Raw genomic sequence first — 27,010 nt, 5'->3', positions numbered from 1 at the left:
ATGCCATGAGGTAAACTGATCATGCCTAAGGAGGGGGGAAAAGAGAGTCAAAGAATAACCTTAAACTAATCCACTTCAAAAATGCAACCCTGTTCCATGCCATGGGCTGTGGCCTTTACTGATGGCATGTCTCTACCCCAAGGGACAGAAACTTGAGCATATCTGAAAGCTTCCCAGTCCTGGACAGCATCAAGAAATAATCCTAGAGAATTCTCCCCTCTGCAAGAGCAGCCCTGCACGAGGAATTAATTTTCTTTAAACAGTCCCTGTTCCTAAAAGGCATTAGCAAGTCAAAGATTCAAGCAATAACTACTTGTAGCTATTTAACACTACAACAAACTCATACTGAACATTAAAAGCCCAATTTCCTTTCAAAGCCTGGGCCATTTGCAGAATATTTGAGTTTAGTTTACCACCCTCAACAGACTCTGTCTGCCACTTCTCAGTTTTCACACATTAACATTTTTCTCTTGCACTCAAACCATGCCCTAGACCGTTTGTAACACAAAGAATAGTTTTGGTTGGATTTCTGTGAAGTTGCAAGAGGTGCTCTGTATATAAGAGTTAATGAACACCAGCCTGGAACCCTGAATAGTGGCCATTGGAGAAGCTGGAATTATATCCACAATATTCTGCTTGATTTCACAGGGTAATCAGCACTTGCCAATTAAGTTTGAAGAATCATTCAGGGAGGAGGTTCATCATTCAGTGTGTGAAGAAAGGAAATAAAGAAGCCCAACAGTGTGGGCTGAACAACCCTAAGCAGAATGAGGTGAAAGTGAGGTGAGAGTTAGTAAAGTTCTGGAAGAGACAGGCAGTTTACAACTACACTTAAGTTATGGACCATGCCTGAGTACACCCTGCTGACAGCATCATCTGAAAATATCAGAAAAAAAAAAAAATATAAACCCCTTGCAGGGCTGGGGGGAGCAAATCAGGGTCATTTCAGAATTTAGCCTCACATGGAAATACTACAGACAAAAAGTTACTACTCCAAGGTCTGTGGTTCAATCCCAGGCTGGAAAGTGGAAAGGGCAGCTCTTTCTTAGCACTGCCAAGTGCCGAGTTCTAAACACTGCAAGAACTCACCTGAATCAAAAATGCTTCTAAATATCTTGATCAAAATATCTTTGCACTATTTCTTTTCAGTTTTAAGGTTTTGCTGCTGCCCAAAGCACAGATGTTTTATTTAACTCTGCTCAAGTAAATCCAGCTCATGTACCATTACATTTTCAATACTCAGCTTTGGAACTCTCTCCTGTAAGTGAAAGCACAAAAAGCTGAGTTCCTTGGGCTACCACTCACTTCCCTTCATTGAGTTGCCTGTTTTTTCACTATTTCTGCCAGTTTTAAGTGGTATCAGAGCAGCAAACTGCCAGCAGCACCTACCTGAGCACATCTTCCCAGCTCAGCCTTGCCCAGGTACCGGAATATCTTCAGTGCCAGCTCATAAGGCAGCTGCACATCGAAAAAAGGAACCTCATTGATTTCATTCTGGAAAGGAAAAAGGAGAAGATCATTTGTGAGGCTGGTTTAACACACAGTTTGACAGCAGGAGAAGCTACCATGGTATGGAGAAGGAACGGTCTGTCCTCAGGGCCATCACATGAAAACATCAGGAGTTCTTCTGCCTCTCCCCCCTTTCATGGCCCTTCAAAGGGCAGAGAAAGGCAAGACACAAGCTCTAGAAAAATAGTTTGGCTAAAGTGCCAAAAAGACCCAATAAATAAGCACTTTGAAGACATATGGCCATTATTAATTTCACTTACAAGGTTTCAATCCCATATGATGGAAAAATTACACAAATATTTTAAATAAAACTGAATGGAGATGATGATGGTTTCTTTCATTACTAACATAAAAATGTCTTTTTAATATGAAATGTTCCTCCTTTAAGTGATTAAGCATCTCAAACAAAAATTTGAAGCCAAATCCATCAATTTAAGCTAACAGCTAAATGCAGCACACAGATTTTTCCTAGATGTATTTTGTTTGGTTAATTACACAGTTATTACATCTTCTTTCTGCAGTTATCACAACAAGATTTATCTTCTCTCTTATCCTGAATGGATACCCAAATTTTTTATACTATTAGAATACTATTAGAATAGAGACAGAGCTAACTCAGCTGATTCTGACCATTTCTATGTCACCAGTTTTGCTCTCCCGTATTTTCTCTGGCTTCTGTCCCCTCCCAAGTGCTCCTGATCATTGTCTATCAATCCTCAAGCACCAAATCAGCTGCTCAGTTAAAACCCATCTCCGCTGTTTGCCTTCAGAAGCTCGGGCATCCCAAAGCAGGATCATTTCCTGTCTCTTGGCACTTCCCTAACCCCGGCACTTTGGTTTCTTTGTTGGTCTCTCCTACAACTACTCCTTCTCATTCAAATCCGGGACATTTCCAGTATCAAGGAAGAATAAAAGGGATATCCTGGGTTTATTTAAAGCAGAGTAACTCAGGGAAATCACAATATAACGTGGTGGTGTGGTTTTTAAAGCAAAAGATATTCTACACTAGGCGAGTGTTTAGACAACACAACTACGGGCAATGAAATCAATCAGGTCTTTTTAGCAACAAAACATCACTTTACACACACTGGAACCTCCCACTTGTTCTAAAGTTACTTACAGCAGGACCTGCAGCTAACCTTGCTGCTCCCCTCCCTCCTCATCCACAGTTTCCCTGCCCAAACAGCTCCTTTTCCCTGCCCTGTGCTGGGGCCGCTGGCTCCGCTCCCCGCTGCGCATCCACAGGATCTGTTTTGCTTTCTTGTGCTGCAAATCCCATCCATCTCCAACAGGGACAGCAAAGGAAAACACAAAGGGAACCTCTCTCCATGGCCACATGCAGGCAGGCTCGGAGCCGGCCAGATGTGATCCCGCTCGGCTCCAGCAGCCACGGAACCGTTCTGGAGCCACAGGCTGCGCAAACAAATCAGAGCCACTGGGTGAGGATTGTTAGCTCCAGGCTTAGGAGCTCAGGCACGGCACCACCATGGATGTGCTCCTTCCAAATTGGACTTGACTCGTGTCCAAGCAGCAGATCCTGGGCTGGCTGGATGCACACAGAGGTCTCCCTGCAAGGACACAGCAGTGCTGACACAACGCTCAACACCAACGGTGCTCTCAAGGAAGGGAGGGGAAAAGAGCAAAAAACAGCTACACAGGCTCTTTATAAACTGAGCTGGAAGAGGATTTATACCCTGCTTCAAATAAAACCCAGAAGTGCCTTTTTTTTCTACTTTGGTGCTGCAAAGGGGTCCAAGTTTAAATGAGGAGTAACTGCAGAAGAGACCTACAAAGAAACAAAGGAATGGGGGTTAGGAAAGTGCCAAGAGGCAGGGGATGATCTGGATTTGGGATCTGCCTGAGGTTCTCAAGGCACAGCACAAATTTGTACTGATTCCATGCTAATGCAATCCTAACATTAGGGGCAGATCCCACACCCCAAAAATTCCTACAGCTTGTCCTCAGCACAAGGAAGCGGGGATGTTAAGTCAGCACCAGTCTGTCTAAAAGTCTACTGGAATGAGTCCAAAACTCAAATATAACCAGCCCCTCTGAGACAGATTCGGGCTCCTGTGTGCTAATGGAGCACTAATTCTGTAAATGGATTAATTTGTGCCTTGCAGACAGAAATTTAATCTGTTCCTTTTAATTTTTTTAAGCAAAGAGTAATTAGTCATAGTGAGGTTAGTGAGAAACAAGAAAATGGGTTTCCCCCCAAGTTTTCCTATACTGTAAATAACATCTCTATGGCATTTAGAGGATTTACCAAAATAACCTTTATCTGGTTCAGAACTGTATTTAAGACTATTTCCAAATTAACTCCTTTATTTAAAGAATTAGAGCTTATTTTCTTACTACGCTGCTGTGTCACAAAGCAGGATATCCTTAATTACTGCACCCGCATCAAGCTGCCTGAGTAAACAACAAAAAACTTAAAGAGGAAAAAAAAAAAGTATTATTTCACAGAGTCTGGGAATATTTCGAGTTGGAAAGGACCCTGGAGGATCATCGAGCCCAACTCCTAGCCCCGCACAGAACACCCCAACAATCCCACCCCGTGCCATTACACACGACGAGCAGATTTTGAAGGGTTAGAACTTTGTAAAAGGGTGTATATTCAGAAGCTGAGGTTATAAATAAGCACACAGGAACAGAAGTTTTCCGCCTGCTTTGCTCTCCGCCTCCCGGTGATTGCTCAGCCCCGCTCCGTGCTCCGGCACCCGGCCCCACCGCGACCCCGCGCCCACCCTCCCCTCCTGGGGCCCGGCCCCGGCACAGCCCCACCACCGACCCCTACCAGGTCTCGGATCAGCTGCCCCAGGAGATCGTCCCCATCTCCGGCTCCGTCCCCCTCCGGCTCCCCGGAGGGCCGGGCGGGCTCCGGGCTGCGGCGGCCCGGGGCGCCACCGGCCAACAGCCCGCGGGCCAGCGCCAGGTACCCGGGCTCGGCCGGGGGCTCCCGCGGGGCCTCTCCCGGCCTCTCCCGGGACTCCTCCGGTGGCTCCTGAGGGGGCTCCTCCCGCCGCCGCCGCTTCGCGCCCCCGGCCCGCTCCTCCCGCCGGCGGGGCCGCTCCCGCTCCGCCGGCACCGCGGCCATGGCGGCGGGGCCGGCCCGGCGCAGCCCGGAAACCGCGCCCCGCGCCCGCGCGTTCCGCCGCCACAAGGTTCCGCCGCCGCCACCGCCGGGACCGGCGCCGGTGCCCGGGAAAGAAGCCGGTGATGGGGCCGGGGCCAGAGCCCGGGAATGAAGCCGGTGTTGGGGCCGCGGCTGTCATTTTGTGGTCCCTACACGAGGGCGGCGATAGCGGCCTGAGAGCCCGGCTTGGCTCTGGAGAGCCGCGGGCGGCCGAGGGAGGCCCCGACAACAGGGTCGGTCTGGGCTCTGGGCCGCGCTGGGAGCCCTCAGCCATGGTATGGAGTCCTCAGCCATGGCCGGGGACAGGGCAGGGTCCTGCTGAGCACCCAGAGCCCCGCTGGGAGCCCTCAGCCGTGGCCGGCCCCGCTGGAACCCTCAGCCCCTCACAGCCAGGGCCGGTCCCGCGGGGAGAAGCCGCTCCCACGAGAGGGCTGTTGCGCAAGGAGGTGGCCGCTCTGAGTGACCGATGTACCTCTCTTAGGGCATTTTTGCCTTTCTCTTGGCCACGTCTGAAGCCGGGCGGGTGGGCAGGGGTGGCCCCATCACTGCTGTGCCCACCGCGCCTACTGGGAAGGTGTTTTGCTGCTTGAATCACACCCGCCTCCCGCAGCCACCACAGCCCGAGAGCTGCCATTTCCATGCTGTTTTGGGGAGGACACGAACTTGTCCCAGTTCCTCTCCGGTATCGACACACCTCGAAGCTCAAAGGCTGCGTTCGAGTGATGCTGAACCACGGCTGCGAAAGCTTCTGCTGCTTCAGCCAGTCCAGGGGAGCAGAGAGGCCACGAGTACTCAAGTCTTCAGTACAATTCCTGTGGAGCCCTCAAGGAACTCAAACAGGTAAGTGATGTGTTGGTGTAAGTCAAACAGCTGCTCCTTCTAGAACAGACGATAAAACACAGCCCTTGCTCTCAACAGCAGCTTGTGCAGTTACCCCCACCCTGGTGTCCACCCCTCCCTTCCTCACTGGCCACTTGCTGGTTTCTATCCTCTATAGCTCATTGCTGTGCTGTTTATAAACCCCAACTTAATGAACATGGTGTCCAGGAAAAGCCCAAGCTATCCTGTTTAGGGAAGGATCTCCTGTAGGTAGAAACCCTACCAAAGACAGGTGGGTGAAGGCTGGCCATGCCCTGGCCATGTGTGCTGGACACCAAAACCCCCCTGCCCTGGGCTGAGCCCCCAGCAGGGGCAGCAGGAAGGGAGGGGGGATTCTGTCCCTCTGCCCTGCTCAGGTGAGACCCCACCTGCAGAGCTGCCCCTGGCTGTGAGGTGCCCAACATGAGAAGGACCTGGAGCAGCTGGAGTGAGAGCAGAGGAGGAGATGCTCCAAGGGCTGGAGCCCCTCTGCTCCAAGGGCTGGAGCCAGGCTGGGAAAGCTGGGGGTGCTCACCTGGAGAGGAGAAGGCTCCAGGGACACCTCAGAGTCCCTTCCAGGGCCTAAAGGGGCTCCAGGAGAACTGGAGAGGGACTGGGGACAAGGGATGGAGGGACAGGACACAGGGAATGGCTTCCTACTGCCAGAGGGCAGGGATGGATGGGATATTGGGCAGGAATTGTTCCCTGGCAGGGTGGGCAGGCCCTGGCACAGGGTGCCCAGAGGAGCTGGGGCTGCCCCTGGATCCCTGGAAATGTTCCAAGCCTGGTTGGAGGGGGGTTGGAGCAGCCTGGGACAGTGGAAGGTGTCCCTGCCCTTGGCAGGGGTGGAATGGGATGACATTTAAGGTCCTTTCCAGCCCAAACCAGTCTGTGATTTTGTGACTAGTTTTCCCTACAAAACAATCACTTGGAGGGACTTAGAGGAGGGGTCTCCCAGGGGTGCACATGCTGGTGAGCCCTGCCAGTGGTGGGATTGCAGACCAGCAGGATGTGGGGCTGTTCCAGGGAGGATGGATGGGATGATTTGCCAGGAGGTTCGCAGCAGCTTCTTTGCAAAGCAGCGGGGAAACAGGCCAGTTTGGGGTGATCCTGACCCACAGAGATCCCCCGTGTCCCTCCCAGGGCTGGTGTGTGCAGGGAGCCCTGCCCGGGGCTGCCAGCCCTGCTCCTGTGCCCTGGCAGCTGCGGAGGTCCCGCGGGCCCCGGGTCAGTGCCGGGGGCTGTGCGCTGCTGCCTCGGCCACCCGAAATGTGATCCGAATCCGTAATGCTGTGGGTGATGAAATCGGCTCCGGCTCTGTGTAATCCCCTCACTGCCCCCCTGCATCTCCTCGCTGTCCCCTCCTCCAGCCCACAGTCATCTGCAGCCTCGCACTGTCCCTCTATCCCCACGCTGTCCCCTCTGTCCCACAGTCCCCTCTGTCCCCACATTGTCCCCACACTGTCCCCACTATCCCCGCAGTTCCCACGCTGTCCCCTCCATCCCCATGCTATCCCCTCTGTCCCACACTGTCCCACCTTCCCCACACTTCCCCTCTATCCCCACGCTGTCCCCTCTATTCCACTGTCCTCTCTATCCCCAAACTGCCCCTCCATCCCCACACTGACCCTTCTGTCCCACCTTCCCCCCTGTCCCCTCTATCCCACATTGTCCCCTCCATTCCCACACTATCCCCCCGTTCCTGCACTGTCCCATCGAACTCCCACACTGGATACCAGAATCTTCCCCCACACAAGCACTGTTCCCTCCACTCCCTGTCCCACACTGTCATTCCAACGTCCCTGCGTCCCGTGCTGACCCCTCCATCCCAACACTGTCCGTCCGTCCATCCATCCATCCATCCATCCATCCATCCATCTCCATGCTGCCCCACTGAACTCCCACCCATCCCTGGATACCAGAATGTCCCACCCCACAAGCACAGTTCCCCCCAGCCCCCCCATGTCCTTCTATCCCCACACCATCACCCGCATCTCTGTGCTGTCCCCTGCTTCCCCACGCTGTCCCCTGCATCCCCACGCTGTCCCCCATCCCTCTGCCGTCCCACCGAGCTCCCACACCACCGCAGGACACCAGACCGTCCCACACCCAACCGCTGGCCCCCCTGTCCCCCACCCCCGCGCCGTCTCCTCGCTCCCCCCTCTCCGCCCGCGGCCGAGCACCGCCCCGCGGGGGATGATGTAACCCCCCGTCCCCCCCGTGTCCCGCCCGCGTCCCGCCCGCCGCACACTCGGCGGGCTCGGCGGCGAGCGGACGCAGCCATGTGCCCGTGCGCGCTGCGCGGCCCCCCCGCGCCCTGCAGCCCCTGCGGCCCCGGCCGCGCCGCCCGGCCCGAGGCCGCCGCCCGCCGGGTCGCCGCCCGCCTGCGCCGCCTGGGCGATGAGCTGGAGCAGCGGCGCAAGGCGCGGGGCCGCGGCCCCTCGGCCGCCCGCCGCCTGGCCGCCGTGGCGGGGCTGCTCTGTGCGCTCACGCCCGCGGCCGCGCTGGCCTGGCTGATCCGCAGGAGGAGCCTCTAGGGAGAGGGGCGCTGGACGGAGCGGGGAGCAGGCGGGACGCGCAACAGGTGGGCGCGGGACGGGGCGGCCGGCGGGGCTCGGGACGGGCGGCGGGAGCGGGGGCTCGGCTCGGTCCGGCCCGGCGGAGCGCGCTGTCCGCGGTACCCGCGCCTCGCCGGGCTGCGGGGGCTGATCGCGGCAGCGCACCGAGCCACGGGCTGCCCGTACGGGCATCCCTCTTCTTTCCCTATCCTTCTTCCTCTTCTAATCCTTTCCCCTGTCTCTTCTTCTCCCCGGACCGCCGGTGCCGGGTCGCACCGACCTGTCGCTTTCACCTCTTCCTTCCCCCGTCTCTTCCATCCCCACTTTCTCTCTCTCTCTCCTCTCCCCCTTTCCCAGGACTTCTCAAACGCCCCCTTTCCCCTTCCCCAAACTTTTCACGGCTCCCACCCCCGTGGCTCCCCTCCGCCCGCGCCAGCCGTGCTCTCGTGGGGCAGTTGGAGCTCCGTGCCCAGCAGCGGCACAGGGCAGCTCAGGGACAACCGAGCTGGTCCCGTGTTGCCCCAGCTGCCGGTCCCGGGAGCTGGAGGATCCCCGCACACCCGTGCCTGCCAAACCTCCAGCCTTCTTTTGAGTGGAGGAACTTTCCCCGTGTCCTGTCGTTCCCTGGTGGGCTTTAGACCCACGGACACCCATCGCTAAGATCGCTGTCTGGAAAGTCCAGTAGGGCAGCCTGGGACATTGGCTCTGTGTTTTGGACAATACCTTGCCTAGTGCCAGGGGTTCTCCCCGAGGGGACTGGCCAGGAAAAGCACCCAAGTCCAGTTACTGCTGGTTCTGTGCTCCAGAGCCACTGAACAAATGAGCAGCAGGGAGTCAGGACGTTCCTGGTCCTGTAACCTTCCTTGTTGTCATCTGGTGACAGCTCCAGGCCTTGTGGGGACAGCTCTGCATCCTCAGCCCTGGGAGCATTCAGGGATACTGAGTATAAGTGGGGTCACCTCAGGGATTTTGGGTGCTCTGTAGTGTTGTTTGGATTGTGGATTTGTCGCCACAGACCTAAGGAGCATGGGCTTCTCTTTTGGGTGCTCTGAAATTGCATCATAAACACCTCCCAGCGTCTGTCTGTGCTCAGGGAACAATTTCAGCACATGTCTAACTTTCAGCGTGCACTGGTATCCCACCAGCTTGGATAGGGGTAGTGTGGAGAGGAAGTCAGGTTATCAGAGAGTTTAAAAATGAGGTTTTCCAGCAGGTCTGTGTGTTTGCACTGCATGTGCTCACTGGGGGAGGGCATTGTTGTCATCCATCTGAGCCTCAACTGCTGAGTCTGGCGGGAGGTTCTGCTGGTCACCTTTGGAAAGCTTTCTTTGAAACAAAAACACAGCAGAACTGTGGGGTTTTGATGAATCAAAACCTCAATTTCTATAAAAACAGGCACTGGCTGGTGCCTGCAGGGCTGTGCCCAGCAAAGCCCTCAGAGGTGGTGTCAGTGGTGTGGGACTGTGGTCAGGAGCAGAGCAAACACATCTCTCCCTCCCCGTCAGTTTGTGGCAAGTTTGGTTCCAGCGTTTGGAAGCAAAACCACCCGTCTGCCTTGCTGGCCTCTCTGAGCACAAACACGAGCTGAAATCCAAGGGGGAGCTGCATTGATCTCCCTTATCTAGTGTCTCAAATGTCCTTTTCTTTCTACCAAGCCAGGGAAATTCCTCCCTGCCCAGTCTGGGACTCCATCCCGAGCAGAGAAGGTGGCAGGTGAGCGGGGCTGGCAGAGGGAGCCTGTTAGCTGGCCCTGGTGATCCATGCACACACTCAGCCCAGACTTCCTGGCAGTCCCACGAGGCCAAAGCTGTTCAGAGTATTAATTTTAGTGAAGGTTTATTGGGCAGACACTATTCTTTTCCCCAGTCTCTTCTGCTGTTGATGCTGGAGTCCTCACTTCATTTCTGCCCACCAGTTGCTTACAAATGGCTTTGATGAGAGGCTGTGGAAAAGCCAAGCGTTATCCTGGGCGCCTCCAAGGCGAATTCCTTGGGCAGCACCGTCCTGCCCCCAGATGCTCCTGGACACAAATACACATGTAAGGCTGCAAAGGAGCTCCTGGTGTGTGATGGGAAGCGGTTTCAGGGATCGAGGTGTGAGATGTGGCAATGAACAGGCTGGTGACGCTCTCCTGGCTGTCCCTGTGTGCAGCCTGTCCCACTCCTGCCACGCTTCTAATGCACAAGTGACCAAGCTGCAGATGAAAATACAATGCAAGCCCAGAATAATTAACTGTGCCATCTACACCTCAGTTCCTCGGTTATTCTGGCCATTAATAATCTTTTCATCCTGAGCAGTAATTTGCTTCCGCCAGTGGAGGTTTCTGACAGTCTGCAGAGTCTCAGAGCCCCAGTGACCGTGCAGTGAGCTCTGTTAGCCATGAAGATGAGGTAAGACGCTGTTTGATTACCTCAGCAGAGTATTTCTGAACAAAACAGGTATTTTTCTGCCATCCTCAGAGAACTCTGCAGTGACAATAACATTGTCCTGCAACAAGCTGGGAAGTCCAGCCTCTAACCACTTATGATCTTGGGATTTCATGGAAAGGCTGGTAAGAGGAGAGTAACTTGTACAGTTAACGAGTGCCCTGCAGAGTCAGCCTTTGTCTCGTGATCTGGTGGTTGCAGAAGGAACAGAGAAAAGAGGAAAAAGCCAGTTTCAGCTTGGGCTGTTCCACGAGTTCCCCTCCTGCTTTTTCAAGAGGCTGCTGTGAGTGTACGTACGGCTTCTGAGGCAGGAGGTTGGTGCTCCTTCCCGCAGCTCCGTGTGGCTTCACACAAGAGCACAGCTCAGGGAATAATCCCGTGCTCCAGGGAGCCCCTCCTGCTCTCACAGCCCTGGGTGATGCCAGGGAGAGCAGGATTAGGGCCGCTGCGTGTGACCGGCTTGCATCTGCGGACCGTGCTTGGGATTTGGGGACGGATGCTTTGCAACTGGCAGTTTTGTGATATGTAATCTGACATCACCTTGAAACATCCAACCAGGGCATGAAGTATAGTTGTCAGGTGCCAGTTTGGCATACAATGTCACTTGTATTTCGCTCTGTTAGTTCAGGAGTGGCAGTGTATTAAAATCAAACCCTACTTGTCCCTGCCAGCTCCACCAGCCTGGTTCCGTGCCCACTGTGTTGCCAGGAATTCCCCCCACTGTTTGCTGCGAGGTTCATGCAGAGCCACTCTGTCCAAAGTCTCAGTGCAGTTAATTATCTGTATTAAAACTGGGTTGATAAGATTTCTGGAGGTGTCCCACTGAGCTGTGCAGGAGAGCAGAGCAAACGAAGGACCAGAGGCAGTGCAGATGCAGAGAGCTGGTTCTGCACCAGGACAAACATCCAGCCTCTCGTGCACCCCGTGTGTGTCCCTCACACACAAAGAAGCAGGCTCTGTTGTTTATCCTTCTGGATCAGGAAAAAGCCAGTCCTTCCCAGTGGCAAGCATCCTGCTCAAAAAAACCAAAGGTCCCCACCACCCTCACCCCCAGCCTCACAGCAAAAACTGAATAAAGGAAACCTTCAGCATTAAGTCTCCCGATAAACATCAGAGTTTGCACAAACAAACAACAGCCCAGAAATGGCTCATTCCACAGGTGGACCGAGGCCAAGCAGGACAGTCTTTGTGGCAGGATTGGAACCCAAATGTATTTTTTTACTGTCTGCGTTCCCTGGTCTTCCTATGCAAAGATCTCCCGGACACGCCATTCTTCCCAGTTCGTCCCTAGTGCTCTTGAACCCCTCCTAATTGTTTTTTGGTCTTCCAAGTTGCCCTTCCATCTCCCGCGGAGATGCTAATGAAGTGTGAGTGCACACGGATGGGGCTGCTTGGGAATTTGTCAGGGCTCTTGCCCAGCCCTTGTTCCCTCATTAAGCTGCTGCTGAGCGAGGACCGAAGCGATTGTGCCTCGTTTAGTCCCTGCCTCCAGCGTGCCCTCAGCGATCCAAGCCCTTGGATATATTTTTCCCTTTCAATATATCAATAACTGTTATTTTGTTTATTAGCGGTGGGACGTGTGCCAAGCGAGTGGCCCGTGTAATCCATTTAAAAGGAGCGGTTCCACGCTGACACAGTAGCCGTGAGCAGAGCTCCTTTTTCCGGCTGCTGCCGGAGCCTGGAGCTCAAACTCTGCTCTGGCTTCGTGCAGGTGCTGCCCAAAGGCGGCTTCTCCTCCCCTCCCTGAATAAAGATCAGTCAGAGAAGTGCTAAGAGACACTGGACCCCCTACCTGAGTCGTTTCATGCCCATCCCTCTCAGCATCCATGAGAAAAGCAGCTTGGATTTTTGGTAAAGCTGTGGGATAAGGCTGGAGAATTCCAGATTAGCGGGAAGTGGAGCTGCCTGTGTGTGTCAAAGCACCAGGATGTGGCGAGGTTGGCTGAGGTGGTTTTGCAACCAAAGCCATTTGTTGTCTCAGAACCTTATTGCTGCACTTGTGTAATGGTTGAGAGCAACTTTCTGAACAAAATCTGTCTCTCCCTAAATGCCCAGGCACAGAGGGATACATCACCAAAGGGAATGTAAGATCTCATGAAAAAATTTCAGAAGAACTGAATTTTTTCTTACCGCTCCCATCCGTGTTTCCAACAGACACTGCAGTTTTCATATAGGCACTCAACCATAATTCTTTTTATTTTATAAGGAAATGAAAATGTTGATGGTTGTGGACAGTTTCCCCCAAAGTTTCAGCCTTTTAAGAATGGCACATAAAATAATCAATTTTTCAGCAGCTCTGCAGAAGGGATATGCTGGCTCTCTTTCCCACTTACTATCCACCCCAGTACAAATGGGATGTAGTTTGGCTTTCCACAGCCTTTTTCAGACCCAAAGTACCAAATTTCACTCTGTCTGCTGAGTGCCTATTGTGGGAAATTTGGAGTAACTCCACTGGAGTCAATTGGGTTGCCCTGGATTTACGGTGCTGTAAATGAGATCAGAATTGGCTCAAAGTATATTCCATTAATGAGTCAGATACTGGCAATGCAGCCAATATGCACCCAGAAATGGCTTTAACACAGCCTAGGATATTCAAAATTGGTTTATTGAGAGATGGGCTCAGGGCCAGGATTCTGGGGTTCTCTTTTATTCTTTCCATGAAATTCACCTTCCTGCAGAAGGCCAGCACGAGGCTGATGCAAAACTTAAGAGCCATTTAAGCCCTTAGAATGGGGCTTGTGAGATGCATAAACATTGTGCTGAGCTCTTTGCCTGCCCTGGAGCAGATTTATCGCTTAGAGTTCAAGATGTTCGAGGATTTATCAACTTTTACAGGTTTTTATAGATTTTCTATACATTAAGTGACACAAAGAGACAGTTTGTAACATACAGTGACACCATGGATGATCTGTTGCCAGCCATGGGTGGCACAGCAGGACAAGAGTTCAGAGCTTGGCAGTTGCAAGTGCTGCTACAGGAGAAATAATAAATAAGGATTAAATGGTTTTGCTGTGGAGGAAATCCTTTAATCAACTCCTGAACTCTTTATTCCAGTGTAACTTGAGTAAATATCTCACCTCCTGGAGCGGAGGCAGCCACATCCTCCTGCTTTGTACAGTGCCACACTCACAGCCCCGGCTGTGCCCTGCTCTGGGGAATTCTTGTGTGGGGAGTGCAGGTGCCCAGATCCCCTCCTGGTGGTGTTTCCAGCTCTGGGGAATCCTGTGGTGCTGTGTGCCTGTCCCTGGGGCTGCAGGAAGGGCTGTGTGTGCAGGCTGAGCAGGGTCACGTTCCGAGCCCTGGGCTATCCCTGACTCCCCGTGCCTTGCTGCTGGTTTTGTGTAGCTGTGTTTGTCCCTTCCCACACAGCAAACACCTCTCCTGTTTACCTTCTGCTAAAAAAAGCCAAGCAGCTCTGCTGAAGCACTTTGTGATACTCCAGTACTTCCAGAGGGCAGGTGAGGTGTGGGAGGTGGAGCATGGAGGTGCAGCTGCCCTGGGATGGATGGGGCTGGCTGACAGCCTTGACCATGGCCAGATTGGAAATGTGCTTCACCTCTGGAGGGTTCATCCCAGCCTTCCTCCTTCCAGCTATCCCCACTCTTACTTCAGATTTCTTGAAACTAGAAAGCAAGGCTGGGAATGAGGGAGGGAGAGGCAGGAACTGCCACATCCTGTGCACAGCTGGCAGGAACTGGGATAAAGCAGACAGGGTTCAGCCTTCTGCCGAGGAACCAGAGGCATTCCGGGTGGCTGGAGCAGGGAGAGGTCACAGCCCCAAGGCTGCGTTTGGGCACGGCTCTCAGGCACAGGCTGGGATTGCTGGGGTGTGCTGGAGTCAGGAGTTGGGCTGATGATTCCTGTGGGTCCCTTCCCACTCGGCATACTCTGTGATTCTGCTCAGAGTCTGGAATTCAGCTCTTTCCCTGCATGTTCAGCCCGTCCCAAGGCTGTCTCCTGCTACCTCCCCGCTGGCATGAGCAGAGCAGGACAGCAGGAAGGGAGGGGATTCTGGAGTAAGGCAGCTCAGGATCTGCCCCAGAGCTGTTGGCCAGCCCTAATTACGCTGTGACTTCATAGCTGCTGCACTTGCACCGTCAGCGGCTCCCCCCTGCTCCCAGCCGGTGAAATCACCTCATCCCAGCGGAGATTTCTCCGTGTGGCTTTCTCTAGGGTCTCTCCTTGTCACAGCCTGCCAACGAGATATCTGTGGCATCTGCCCCAGCAAGGGCTGCTATCAACAAACTGGGAGATAAACGCTGGAAAATGGGAATTTCATCGCAGATGCCCCTTGGGCACCTCTCCTGCTAATTTGCACTTAGATGGGTGCCTTTCTCTGAGTGCTTTATTAATTAAGGCTCGAAGCCCACCTGTGAGGCAAAGAAGTTATTAGTGCCCTCATTTTCCAGCAGAAGTGAAAGCAGTGGTTTGCCCGAGGCCACAAATCTAATCAGTGGCAGAGCCAGGAATGAGTGAGTTCTTCCAGTCTCCCGTGATACTCCCTGCACCCCACTGCCTACCTGGAACAAATTTAATGGCTTCCCTAAAAGTTCACATTCTTGTTAGGTGTTATGTTAAACGCAATGTAAATGAAGATGGAGCACCCAAAAGGAGCCTTGCAAGCAGGAGAGCTCCCAGGAATCTGCAGTACCCAGGGCCAAAGGCATTGTCTCCTGTCTGAGCCACAAACCATCCTCCCCATAAATTCCACGCCACCTCTTCTTGTCCGTAAATTCAGTAGGAGGGTTCAAGCATAAATTTAAAAGAAGCTTTTATTGCACCAAATGCATCAACATAATTAACACCCAGCCCCGTTCTTTTGCTTTCTTAGGCTGGAGCAAACCCTGTGCCCTTGGAGAAAATTGTTTCCCCTTTTCCTCCAGGGAATCCAGAGCCTGAGCAGCAGCTGTGAGGAGTGGAGAGAAAGAAAGAAGTGGGAGATGCTGGAAGTGCTTTGGGCGACGTGAGAAGGAGGATTTGCCCGGAAGGAGCTGTTCAAGGGCCCAGCAGCAAACCAGAGACACAAAACCTGCTTATATATAGAAGAATGTAACCCCTGTGTATGCAGACGTGGACGCGTGCATGCCTTGTCGAGAGCGTAAGCGACATTCCCTGTAGATCGCTGCTGTGAGCAGCCCTGCTCCTGCAGGCCGAGCCTTGGCGCTGCTGCTGGCCCTGCTGGACACCACCCACTGCCCCATTTATGCAGCAGGATGAGGAGGAATCTCTACACCCACATTAGTAATCCTGAGAATTCCAATCGTGCTGCAGCGCGGGCACGGCCCAGGCGTGGCGGGGAGCGGGTGCGGAGCGGCTCGGACAGCAGTTTGTGTGTGTAAATATTCATGCTCTGGCACCAGGGGAGAGCAGCTTTCCTATGACTTTAGTTTCTCTGGTGCTACATTTAATATTTGTCTGGGGCTAAACTGCCTCTCTGTGGTGCTACAGTTTCCCCAAGAGGATGTTCTGAAACGTGGGACAAGGAAAGATCTATTTTGGTTATTGATATTTATACACAAGATAGCAAAAAATAAGACTTGTTGAGAAGGTGCTATTTTTTTTCTTTCTTTTAATCTCTGCAGAAACTAAGACAAAACAAATAATCTACCCCAGAACTTTATAAAACTCCTTTTCTTTGGAGCAGTTCTTTTTCTTTTGACAGTGTGGAGCTTGGGAAGCAGCAGGCACTGAGGTGGAAAGGACACAGGGCCCTTTCCACTGCAGTGTGCACATGGGAGTCTGCTAGAGCAGCACTTCCTACAGCTCCAGAGCTGGGAATTCTCCTGCATGGTGATTTATTCAGTCCCAAATCCCATGAACCAGGGAAGAGAACTCTTCTCCAGACTGATCACTAGAGCAGGGGATAACAGGAGAACTTGGCCTTAGAAGTCAAAGGGCTTTTTTCAGTCTAGTACTGAGCACTTTTTTCCTTGCAGCCAAAACTACCTGTCAGATTTTGGGTACCTTCCACATACAGCAACCTGTGCACAGTTTTTTAGAAACATTTTTCCTACCTTCAGATATTTGCACCAGAAAACTGACCCTGCCATGGCAGGGAGGGCATTTTCAAAGGCATAAAGGAATGTTAGGACCCGATTTCTAAAGGAAATTTGGCTCCTTGTCTTTTAAAAATACTTCCCACCCCTTGCCCAGCCCAGGAAGAAGCCGAGTGGCTGCTGTGTTCAGTCAGACCCTGCATTTTCCACTGCTGCAGGAGAAATGTTTCTAAGCAATCTGAAAGCTAAATTCTCCCTTTATCAAATATTCACCGCAGCGTTTTGAGCCCCTGCACGCATTTTCCTGGCTGTTATTGATCCAAGTCCATTCCCAAACAGCAGCAAGGGCTCTGCTGGAAGAGCAGATTGTTCCTAGAGAAGAAGCTTGCCCTGCCTTAGGTGATGTGCAGTGTTGGGAGGGGTGGTGTAGCTCCGTGTAGTTTGTCTGTCCATTCCCTTTGGATGGTCCCAGAGCCACAGGGACCAGTGAAACATTTTCCTGCCATTTTTGGCCTGATGCTCAGTGATCCTCAGCATCCTGAACCCCTTCCCGGCTCAGTCTCCTACAGAGACAAGGACAAATTCTTCTAACAAAAGGAGGAGCCTCAGCTGATTGCAGCAGTGCTGCCAGTGCTGGGCAGAGCCTTAAAAATACCAGTTTCTGGAAATCCCTGGAGTGTGGGAGTGAGATTGTGCAGATGGAATCGCACAAGTCACACTTGAACAGGAACCATGGATGTGACACTTGGCTGTAGGGGACACCCCTGCAGCTGGGTCACATCCCTCAGAGCTCTCCCACAGGCTCCTCACCCCTACCAGCTCTGAATGTAATAAACTGCTCACCTGGAACAGGCATTATTCCATTTCCCTGTGCACACAGCTGGCACTGCCCTTGGCTCTCCTGCTGCCCTGGCTGTTGGGGGCTGCAGCCTTCAGGCTGCTCCCAGTGTTTCAATTCCCTTGGAACAGCACAGCCAAGGAAAAGGAAAGGAAATTCTGTCTTCCCCACCTCGGGAGAGCCCCCAAATCTGTGATCAGCCCCAGTGCAGGGATTGGCTGATCTCCCTCAGTCCCAGCCCTCTGTGGACAGGTTTGTCTGTAAAAATTCCCAAACCTCAGAGTTTCCAGGGGATTGCTATCCCCAGGAGCTCCAAACAGTCAGCAAAAAATGTTGAAAGACTTGTCCTGCCCAGCATGGAACAAGCACATCCATGGTGCTTCCCAAGTGGGAACAGGTCTGGTACCCCAAATCCTGCATTGTTCCTGGTTTGCTTCACTTTTGTAGTTCCAAACTGGATGTTTCGCATGAGCCCAGGGTGAAGTTTTGGAGTTTTGTAGCCAGAATTCCCTGTACAGAACTGGAATTCTTTGTTTGAGGGTGCAGATTTGTCAAAGCCTTACATTTTGTGGTGTAATTGCTATCCTTGAACGCCTCCATTTTTTGACAAGGAGTGTTTTTATCCTTTCTACAAGATCTGCTTTGCCCCTGGTTGGTGTTTGCATGGAAAGGGAAGGGTGCTGTCAACTCCCTGGAAATTCCCTGTCCCCTCCTGTGGGCAGGAAACCGGCACAGTTCCCCTCTGGCCCTTTTGTTTTCTCACAGCAGCCGAGCAATCCCTGGGTTGGGTCAGCTGGGAAGGCCAGGGAGGGCTCTCCAGATGGAGGAACAGAGCCCTCTCGGGTTTCAGCAGCGAGCAGAGCGCAGTTATGAGCTCATGGTCTGCGCACAGCACGGCTGGGAGGGAGCTCTGCATGAATTTTTAAAGCGCTTCTCTGCCAAGACAGCTCGCAGCACAACCTGGAATTGCGTATTCCAAGGTAAAAGAGCAGCCTGGTGTGGGCTGCTGCACCTGCCACTGCTGGGTTACACCAGGGCAGGGCTTGGCCCATGAGTTCCACATTCCTTCCTCTTCTCCCGCAGGTAAAAAAGCGTGGAATGGGAGCAGGCCTCGTGTCACACAGCTTGGTGTGCCCAGGCAAACAGCAAATCACCCAAAGCAGGGAGCTGCCAGTGGGGAGGGGGAGAACCCATCCCAGTCCTGCTTCAAAGCAGAGGGAGGCAGCAATTCCTCTTTGAGCCAAGCCCGTTGCTAAAGCAATTCCCTTAAATCCCAAACACTTCTTGAATCAGTTTCATCTGATTGGTGAGTTTGTTTTGTTTCTGTATCACAGTAAAAGTTAGAAAGGTCTCTTAAACCCTCAGCATGAGCAGAAGCGGTTCCTGCTGTTGAAATCCACAACAAACTGAACTGGTTAAACTGGTGCAGTGTCTGTCCACAGCCTGGAATGAGGCATTCCCAGCTGGAAAACTGAGCTGCCCTGTGAAAAATGGCCCCAGTGAGGACAGAATAGCACATAATATTCAGTTTTCCTACACAACATCTGTCCCTGATCTCAGCAGGAGCCTGGTGTGTATAGAACAGGCTACCTGAGGCTCCACACCGGATCCTGGACACACACTGTCCATGTCCAACCCTCCTGGCTGTATCCCAGCTCCCCAGCAGCTGCACAACTTTACTTGGAGCCAGTTTGCCCCCAGAAAATTTGATTTTCAATCCAGGCTTCAAACTCAGCCTCATTCTTGTGTAACTTTGCTGTGTGTGAGCTGAACTTTCCATCTCATCACAACAGGTGAGGAGACTCCGGCCATGCCAATTCCAGATCCAGGGAATTGTAAACACCATGGGAATTGGGCTTCCCTAGGACCAGCCAGTCTGAGGAGAGGGGAGGGATCCTCACCTGCTGCTCCTGCCTTGGGTTTCTACACCACAAAATCCAGACAAAATTGTAATTTTTCCATTACAATATTTATTGCGAATTTTGATGTGACTTCAGTGTCCATTCTGGGGGAATTACTGAAGTGCTTGAATTTCCCAAAGTTTTTTATATTTACAGAAAGTGACTTTGGATCTTGATAAACATTCACTGAAAACATCTGAGGATTAAATGGCCGTTATAAGTTCCACCATTATTAATTAGTCACACCTTTATCAGTTACTCCACCAGGAGTCAGAGGTGGCACCAAGCAGAGCAAACCCAGCTGCAGTGGGATTTAATTCCCTGGGTTTTTACAGCATCCCTTTTCCAGCCATTCACCAGAGTTTATCACAAAACCCTCCCGTCCTCGTGAGTCCTGAGGCCGCTGCGAATTCCCCAGTGTCTCCCAGGGGCGTTGCCAAGGGAATGACAGGCAGGGAATGCCCAATTCCTGGCGTTTTGCTGGTTACCATTGGGATGGAACTCCAGCAGGGTCACTGTGCAGGTTTCCCCCTCACCAAAGCAACGGCAGGGCCTGTGCTCCGAGTTCCTGGAGCTCCAGGAGGCTCCTGGTCCTGGCTGGATGGGGCTTCTCTCTTTTGTAAAAGGAATTTCATATGCTGAGACTCTTTGTACATATTTATAAGGAATTTATTAAAAAAAAAAAAAAAAAGAAAAATAACTGTTCAATGGCAAAAAAAGGCTCCGGATTTTATTTTCTCTCTCGGAGGAATTTCCTTCCACAGCCTTCCCTGTTTTCCCATGGAAATCAACAGGTTCCCAGCAGCTCTCATTGGAACTGAAGTTTCTGGTCCAAGAGTCGTATTCCATGAGAAGGGAGGACCATCCTCCCCAGAAAGACCCCAAAACTTTAAGAATGCAAACCCACACTTTCCCTTCGATTTCCTGTCTTACTGCCAAATAAAAACTGAATTTTGAAGCAGTGTATCCCACACTTTCTGTAGAGCTGGGCTCCTACTGAGCTTTTCCTACACTTCTCCAAACACATTTTCCAGGAGCATGTAGGGTAAAAACATCAAAATGAAAAGTAGCTTTTCAAACAGTTTGAAAGCAGAAACACCAAACCTCAGCTTCACTGGCACTGCAGTGACACTGAGGCTTTCCAGAAACTCCCTGCCCATGGAATCACTGATTTCCCCTTTTCCTGGTGAATATTCCAGGCTGTCCCACATAACATTTTTTATGCCCAATGAAAACCTTGCTCCCTGCTGTTCTGAACTCTCCCATCCCAAAGATAGGGAAGCTACTCCCATTGCAGAGAGCAATGAGATTCCTTGCCTTAATTCTGCACTTCCACAGGATCCATTAGACAAGAATTTGACATCACTTTGTTTTGGAAAGTAAAGCTTTTCCTCCTCTGCTTCCCTGGACCTCCCAGGCGAGGTTTGGACTCTCCCCAGCTCAGGTTCTGTTCTCACCATTCCTCCTCAGCCACACTGAGCTGTTATTTCCAAAGGAATGCAGAGCTTTAATCCTGTTCCCATCAGCTCCCGTTTCATCCCTCCCCTGTGGAGTTTCCATCAGCACAGACACAGCCTCCCTCCCTCAGGAGCCTCTTCCCTGATGGCTCAGGTGGGGCTGTCACCTTGAGCCATTTCCATGGCAATGAGCTGGGGAGATGCTGCTGTTCCTGACGGAGCAGAGGTGGTTTGGGGACAGGGAAAGCTCTAGAACAAACAGCAGCTCCCTCTGAGGGCTTGTGCTGCTGGAGAACCTCAGCAGAGACCTTGGCCACAGGGATGGGGTTAATTCCTGATAATTCCTGTCAGGGATCTCCTGCTGAAGCTCAAGGCTCTGGTTTTCCCTGCCAGGCAGGTCCTGGCTGAGGAGCACAGGGCACTGAGTTTGTGAGATGCTCTTGGTCAGGTGCTGGATTTCCACCCAGACTAACCAAACTCAGCTTTAACCTCCCTCTGTTCTCCCCAGAGACTGGGAAATCAGAAAGTCTCTTCATGAAAATTACAGAGGAAAAACATTTCCAGGGAATGTTGGGAAACTCTCCATGGGAAAGGAGAGTGTCATTTCCAGCTTCCCTGGCGGGTCCCTCCCAAGCTCCCTGTGCTTTTCTGAAGGTGACAACGTGTGCCATTTGTGGAATCAGCTGGAAAAGCTGCAGCTGGGAAATCACATTTCTCCAACTGCAGCTTTGGACACGAGGTTCTGAAGCTTGGGAAGAGTTCTCAGGGAGAGGAGCTGTGTCATCCTGCAAAGTCACGGATTCAGGGAATGCAGGGCCAGGTAACGCAAAGCTCCTCAGGCAGAGCACAGACTTCAGCACTCACAGCTCCCCTGCCCTGGACACTCAGTGTTTGTCCATACTAAAGGACAGGAAAATAGGAAACATCCCAGACCCTCTGTAATCCTGGAGCTCCAGAAACACCCTGGAGTTCACCATGACCACCCACACCTCCCCTGCCTTCCAGGGTCAAGTTTCTGGCCAGTCACAATTGTTCAGTTGGCTCAGAGCTGGAAGAAGGACAGCAAAACAACAGACAACAAAACTGAGCAGAGATGCTGGGATTTTCCAGCTGCTCCTGTGCCCAGCCCTGCTGTCAGTACACCTGGAAGTGAGCAGAGGTGGTGCCATCCTTCCAGCAGCGCAGGGTGTCCACGGTGACCGAGCGGCACAGGGGACACGTCTTCTCCCGGTCGAACCACAGGCACAGGCACTCCTCACAGAACACGTGCTGGGGACACAGGACTGTCACCACCAGCAGGGAGGCAGCTGGTGCAGCTGGCACTCCCAGGGTGTGGGAAATAAACCCCGCCTTGCCAAAGCTCACGGTTCATCTGGGCTTAATAACAGCACTAGAAAGGATTCCAAAGGCCTACAGCACCTGGGCTGGCAGGGGAGCTCTGACAGGGGAGCTGAGAGGGTTTTCTCTACCATATTTCCATCCTCAGTTCCCAAGTTATCAAAGAGCTCCAATAACCTCTTCCTTCCCCTGCTCCTTGGATTTGCTTTATTCTGCAGCCCCAGTTTCTCCTTTCCCACAGATTTCAGTTTTCACCCCCCAGCTCCTCCTCGTGCTCCTGCACTGAGCTCCCCGGCTCTCTCCAGCACACACCATCCACCCCCCGACTGGGAGAGCAGGAAAAGGGCAAGGAGGGAGCACGAGGAGCTGGGAGAAGCTGAGAACTCCTCCACACACGTGGAGTCAGCAGAAATGTCACTCCTCAAAATCCCAGCTCCACCAAGCAGATCCAAAAGCGGCTTCTCAGGGGCTTCCAGCTTGGAAACATCTGCACATATGTTCACAGCGAGGCTAAGAGCCACCTTTGATGCACAGGATGGCTTTAGTTTGATAACCCTGCTATCAAAAGGGAGTGTTAAAGCTCCCCAGCCCCCTCAGGGAAGGGGCAGGTCAAACTCTGCTCACCCCAGACCCAGGATCTCACTGCCCATTGCAGTCCCTGCCCCACAAGGCTGTGTCCATCCCACAGCCACCGTCACCCCATCCCCCAATCCAGTGGTTATCCAGGGCAATAAATATCCACCAGGAGCTGGATCAAAGCACTTCAGAAGTTCCCAGGCTGGCTGTGCCTCTCCCCACTGAAGGAATGCCAACAGGGGAGTTTTGGGGTCTTACCTGGCACAGGAGGATCAGAGGTTCCCTGAACTCTGCCTGGCAAATGGCACAGATGTCTCCTGCCTCACTGCACTGCTGGCTCGTGGCACGGACTCCATAGGTCTGCCAGGGAGAGGGGGGGAAAAAAACAACCACATGTCAAAGGATTGAAAGGGCAAATGTGCACAAAAATTGCTTTTCACCCCCAGATTCCCCACAGGGACAGCGGTGTCAGTGCTTGGGGAAGGGGGATCTGGGCACAGAGGGAGTCTGGAGCTCTGTGCTCCCTCTTTGCCTTTCCCCTCGAGCTGACTCCATCTTTTAGGGCCTCCACTTGTGCAGCAAGGATAATGGAATTTAATGAGCTCAACAGGGAGCTGAGAGGATTAATTCAGCATCATTTGCAAGGGTGTTTAGATGGAGGGAGGTATTATTATTATTATTATTAGCAAGTAGACAATAGAAGAAAGAATAACAGCAGCACCCACAGGCTGCTCACTTTCCCCTCAGATACATGGAAGGTAAATGTTGCTTCTCCCACTGTAACAGATTTAGGGGAAACAGAAACCTGCTGAGGGAAAATGACCAGCCCAAGCCCAGGGAACAAGCAAGACAAGCTCCAACAAACTTTGATGAGGTTCTTTTCCTCTACAGTCTTTGATTTTACCCTTTCAAAATGTAAGTCACTGCAGCAGATCTAAATCACTGTGGAATGCAGTGCCTGGGATAATTCCTGTGCACTGCAGGGTCTCTTTCAATGCCACTGCACCTCAGGCACCACAAAGTCCTTCCCACACTCCGCACTACAAAGTTTTGTCAGCTCCTTGCAGTTGGATTAATCCACATTACACAGAGCTTCCAATCAGACAGAACAGCAACAATCTCTCACCACAGCTGGGGCAGGGCAGATGTCAGAAATGTACTGACATGCCTGACAGGAGCCCCCAGCTTGTCAGCCATGGGATAGAAAACACTGTTTTATTCTGTGGTCCTGATGCACGGAGCAATTTTCATTTTTATCATTCAGCAGGAACAAAGTTCCACCTCTGGGACTGCTCCTCTACGTTTAACTCCTTACCTGGGGGGTGCAAAGGACCTTCAGAGCCTTCCTGACACTTCCCACACGGCCACAGATGTCAAAAGACTGCAAAAAACACATCCCATTTTAGATCATTTTCACAAAATCTCCATGTGTGCGTGTGTGTGAGTCCAGAAACTCGGCAAACATTCTCCAAATGGATGCTCAGAGGGGGAAAAGTAACAATGCTGCCAAAAAAGATTTCATGGTGATCATGAAATATGTAATAAATGGGAATTGACAGTGGGGAAGGGTGGCCAGAAAAGCTCTGGGAGCAGCTGACTGCAAACTGGGGACTTTACAGGACACAGAGAGGGGCTGGCACCAGGCTGTGCTGGGGACAATTGTCCACCCCATGGAGTGGGGAAGGGCTAAAATGAACCAGTGCCCATAGGGAAGGGAAGAGGAAAGGAAAGGAAGAGGAAAGGGGAAATGAGAAAGAAGAAAAGGGAAAAAGAAAAGCAAATAGCTTTAAAACCTAATCCAGTCCATCTTTATCTTCCCTATCTGCTGGCAGAGCACAGGGAAAGACACTGAACTAAACAAGATGTGAAAAGGTGACAGTGCAAGGCCCAGCCCTGCAGCAGGTGGGCACAGCAGGAGATTTTGGCTGTCACCTGAGGGCCAGGGAGGCTGCAGAGCTGGAGCAGCACTGCACAGGCACAGAGAGCAGGGCTGGCTTTCTGCTGCTTCTGTGGTTTTGGTGAGTGTGATTGAGTGGGCTCACTGCAGGGAATGCCAATGAGCTCATCCTGCAATGGATGTGGAGGCAAATGAAGGCACCAATAATGCTTCCAGTCAGCACAGACAGGGCTCCCAGGCTCCTTCCAGTAATGCTTCCACTCAGCAGCCATCACCTGGGGCTGCCCACTGCCTCAGACGTTCCAGCTCCTACCAGGGATGGGCATCAGCCCATTTCCACAGTGCAATTCCCAGCTTTTCCTGGATGCTTTGCTCACAGCATGACTCCAGTGCCTTTGCTCAGGTGTCTCCTCTCTCCCAGCCCATATTCCTCGCTCTTTTCTTTCCCTCTGGAGCTCCCTGCACCCCCAAAAGCTGCAGATTTCAGAGGGCAAACACCCATTTCTCACCCGTTTCTCGTTGTACCAGCCATCATTTCACAACTGCGAGTGCTTCTGCTCAGGACAGGTGAAAAACACAACCTGGATGCTCTGCCTGTGAACACCTGGGGCTGCTCCACCAAACCAGAGGCTCATGACTGCACAGTGCAGCCAGAGGCACCAGAACAGCACCCAGCAGCTCCATGCAACCTCCTGGAAGTGCTCCTGCCCTCAGTGCAGGGGAAGGGGACACAGCCCCAGCCCAGCCCTGGAATTTAGCCAGGGGCACAGAAGCTCTCAGTGCCAAATTGGCTTCTGTGGTTTTTCTAATGTGGTTTGTGGCTTTGCTAATGTGGATTCCTTTGGGGATATTCTCAGTGTCTCGGGCAAGGAGCTGGAGCTGCAGCTCTGGGGGCTGTCAGTGGGATGGGCACAGCCAGGTCCATGCCCTGCCAGGGGAGAGGAGCTCTCCCTTTTCCTTTAAAGTCTTGGTGTGCACAGGGCTAACCCTGACCTGGACATAAACTTCCAAAAACAAAGCTGCTTTTCCAATCTAGACCACCCCAACACTCCCTATAAACACTTCACAGGACAGCAACATCAAGTTAACCCCTAAGGAGCTGCTCCCACCTGTGCCAGGCCCTGAGGAGCCTCAGCTGGGCTCTCCTCCCACAGCCCCTGCCCCTGGCACAGCAGCTCCAGTTAAGCTCAGCCCTGGAGGTCTCAGCTCTTAAGGTGCTGGTGCCCAGTTTGGCTGTGCCTTGCTCCAGATCCCCCTGCTCTGGACACCCCAGCACCCGGGGTGACTCCTCATCCTCATCCTCACCCTGAGCCTGCCTCACTGCCGTGGCTCTGCCCTGCAGCTGCTGGACTCTGACCCTGCCTGGGGAGGTTTTGGCTTTCCCTGCCAGCTGTGGTTTTGAGCTTGGCTCCCCTTGCCCCAAGGAGCAGAATTCCCCACCAGCATCTTCCCACTGCGAGGGCTTCTCCAGGTGTAAGAAATGGCACGTGGAACTGCATCCCTTTTCCAGGGATGGGTCACTTTTGGAAGCAGGGAACAAGAAAGATCACTTGAAATCTGTTCTTGCACACCTGAGCTGCCAAGCCAGAGGGGCAGGGAAGGGTGGATGCTGCAGCAGGTCCAGGCTATGACACCTCTGGAAGGGCCAACAATCCTCCCCCAGAGCACAGAGAGAGGAGCAGAAAGAGCTGGGGCTGGAGGGGTGTGCAGGGAGCTGCTCTGGCCTCGTGTGCTCCTGTCCTGGCACGCTTTGCTCTGCTCCTGCCTTGGCTCAGACCTGCTGTGACCACATCACTTCACTGGCCATCAGCTCCTCTGCCTAATATGCTCACAAGAACTGTAAAGCCCTCGACAGGAGGGGCTGCAGGACCCTATTCCTACACAGTAGAGAGCTACACTGTAATTCAGCATTGCTCTGCTCCTCTGAGCTGTTTCCAGCCTGGAAATATTCTCTATTCTTCATTTTTCAGTGTGCTCCTGCAGAGCCAGGCACAGACAGGGATCTGGGATGGAGCAAGCCCAGCCCTTCTCACAGGGCTGGTTTATCACAGTTTGCTCTACCCCTGGGCAGGGTTTCACACAAACCATTAGAAATACAATTATTTCTAGACCTGGGACTCCTCTAAATCACACCTACTCATTTACAATTGTACCAACTTGGGGCTCTTATTTTTGAGGAAACACAAATCACTCCTGTCCATCACTTGTACCTGCCAGACCAGGAGCGAGGATGGGACCTGTTTTATCCAGGCAGGATTTGGGTGCTGCACTCAGAGCTGTGAGTGGCAGAGGAAAGCTTGGAGACAGCCATGGGAGTGTGTGCAGCCTGCCTTTGTGTACATCTGGAGGTGTGGAGCCGCTCCCCCAGGACCGGCTCAGCTTCTCCTGCAGCCTCTGCAGAGAGGGATTAAGAGAGCAGCAATGACTTCATGAGTCTGATGCAACACCGGGAGCAGCCTCAGATCCTCCCGCAGCCCAGCAATGCCCACATGCTGGGGAGCAGAACCGCCTCTGGCAGCT

General features: G+C 52.5%; 3 protein-coding genes across 6 annotated transcripts in view; 1 reads left to right on the top strand and 2 right to left on the bottom strand.

Moving 5' to 3' along the window:
- The window catches only part of FBXW8 (F-box and WD repeat domain containing 8), a 51,264-nt gene extending 46,643 nt beyond the window's left edge, over window positions 1-4,621 (bottom strand). For both annotated transcript variants that reach the window (XM_023937883.2, XM_086855773.1), the window contains exons 1-2: window positions 4,307-4,621; window positions 1,390-1,494 (exon numbers count right to left, since the gene is read on the bottom strand). In XM_023937883.2, coding sequence (XP_023793651.2) covers window positions 1,390-1,494; window positions 4,307-4,606 — 405 coding nt within the window. In that variant the 5' untranslated portion in view covers window positions 4,607-4,621. The remainder of the gene's footprint in view (window positions 1-1,389; window positions 1,495-4,306) is intronic.
- On the top strand, window positions 4,590-20,180 carry HRK (harakiri, BCL2 interacting protein). Of its 3 annotated transcripts, none has more exons than XR_015277723.1 (2): window positions 4,590-5,485; window positions 15,319-20,180. XR_015277723.1 is itself a non-coding variant. In XM_086855784.1 (2 exons), exon 1 carries the CDS (start codon window positions 7,786-7,788, stop codon window positions 8,038-8,040), a length of 255 nt encoding a protein of 84 aa, XP_086711910.1. In that variant the 3' UTR covers window positions 8,041-8,087; window positions 15,371-17,901. The 3 variants fall into 3 exon arrangements, 2 of the variants coding, with proteins under 2 accessions (XP_086711910.1, XP_086711909.1); XM_086855784.1 differs by lacking the exon at window positions 4,590-5,485 and adding an exon at window positions 7,786-8,087 and having other exon boundaries at window positions 15,371-17,901; XM_086855783.1 differs by lacking the exon at window positions 4,590-5,485 and adding an exon at window positions 7,786-8,087 and having other exon boundaries at window positions 15,319-17,901.
- RNFT2 (ring finger protein, transmembrane 2) overlaps window positions 19,275-27,010 on the bottom strand; it is a 26,824-nt gene continuing 19,088 nt past the window's right edge. Inside the window, exons 9-11 of the mRNA XM_086855776.1 lie at window positions 23,909-23,974; window positions 22,852-22,953; window positions 19,275-21,948 (exon numbers count right to left, since the gene is read on the bottom strand). Of these exons, the coding sequence (XP_086711902.1) occupies window positions 21,814-21,948; window positions 22,852-22,953; window positions 23,909-23,974 (303 nt within the window). The 3' untranslated portion in view covers window positions 19,275-21,813. The remainder of the gene's footprint in view (window positions 21,949-22,851; window positions 22,954-23,908; window positions 23,975-27,010) is intronic.

Source organism: Cyanistes caeruleus, chromosome 18 (genome assembly GCF_971803275.1).
Source record: "Cyanistes caeruleus chromosome 18, bCyaCae1.hap1.1, whole genome shotgun sequence".
In the NCBI taxonomy this organism is placed as follows: domain Eukaryota; kingdom Metazoa; phylum Chordata; class Aves; order Passeriformes; family Paridae; genus Cyanistes; species Cyanistes caeruleus.
This window is presented reverse-complemented; position numbering and strand designations above follow the sequence as displayed.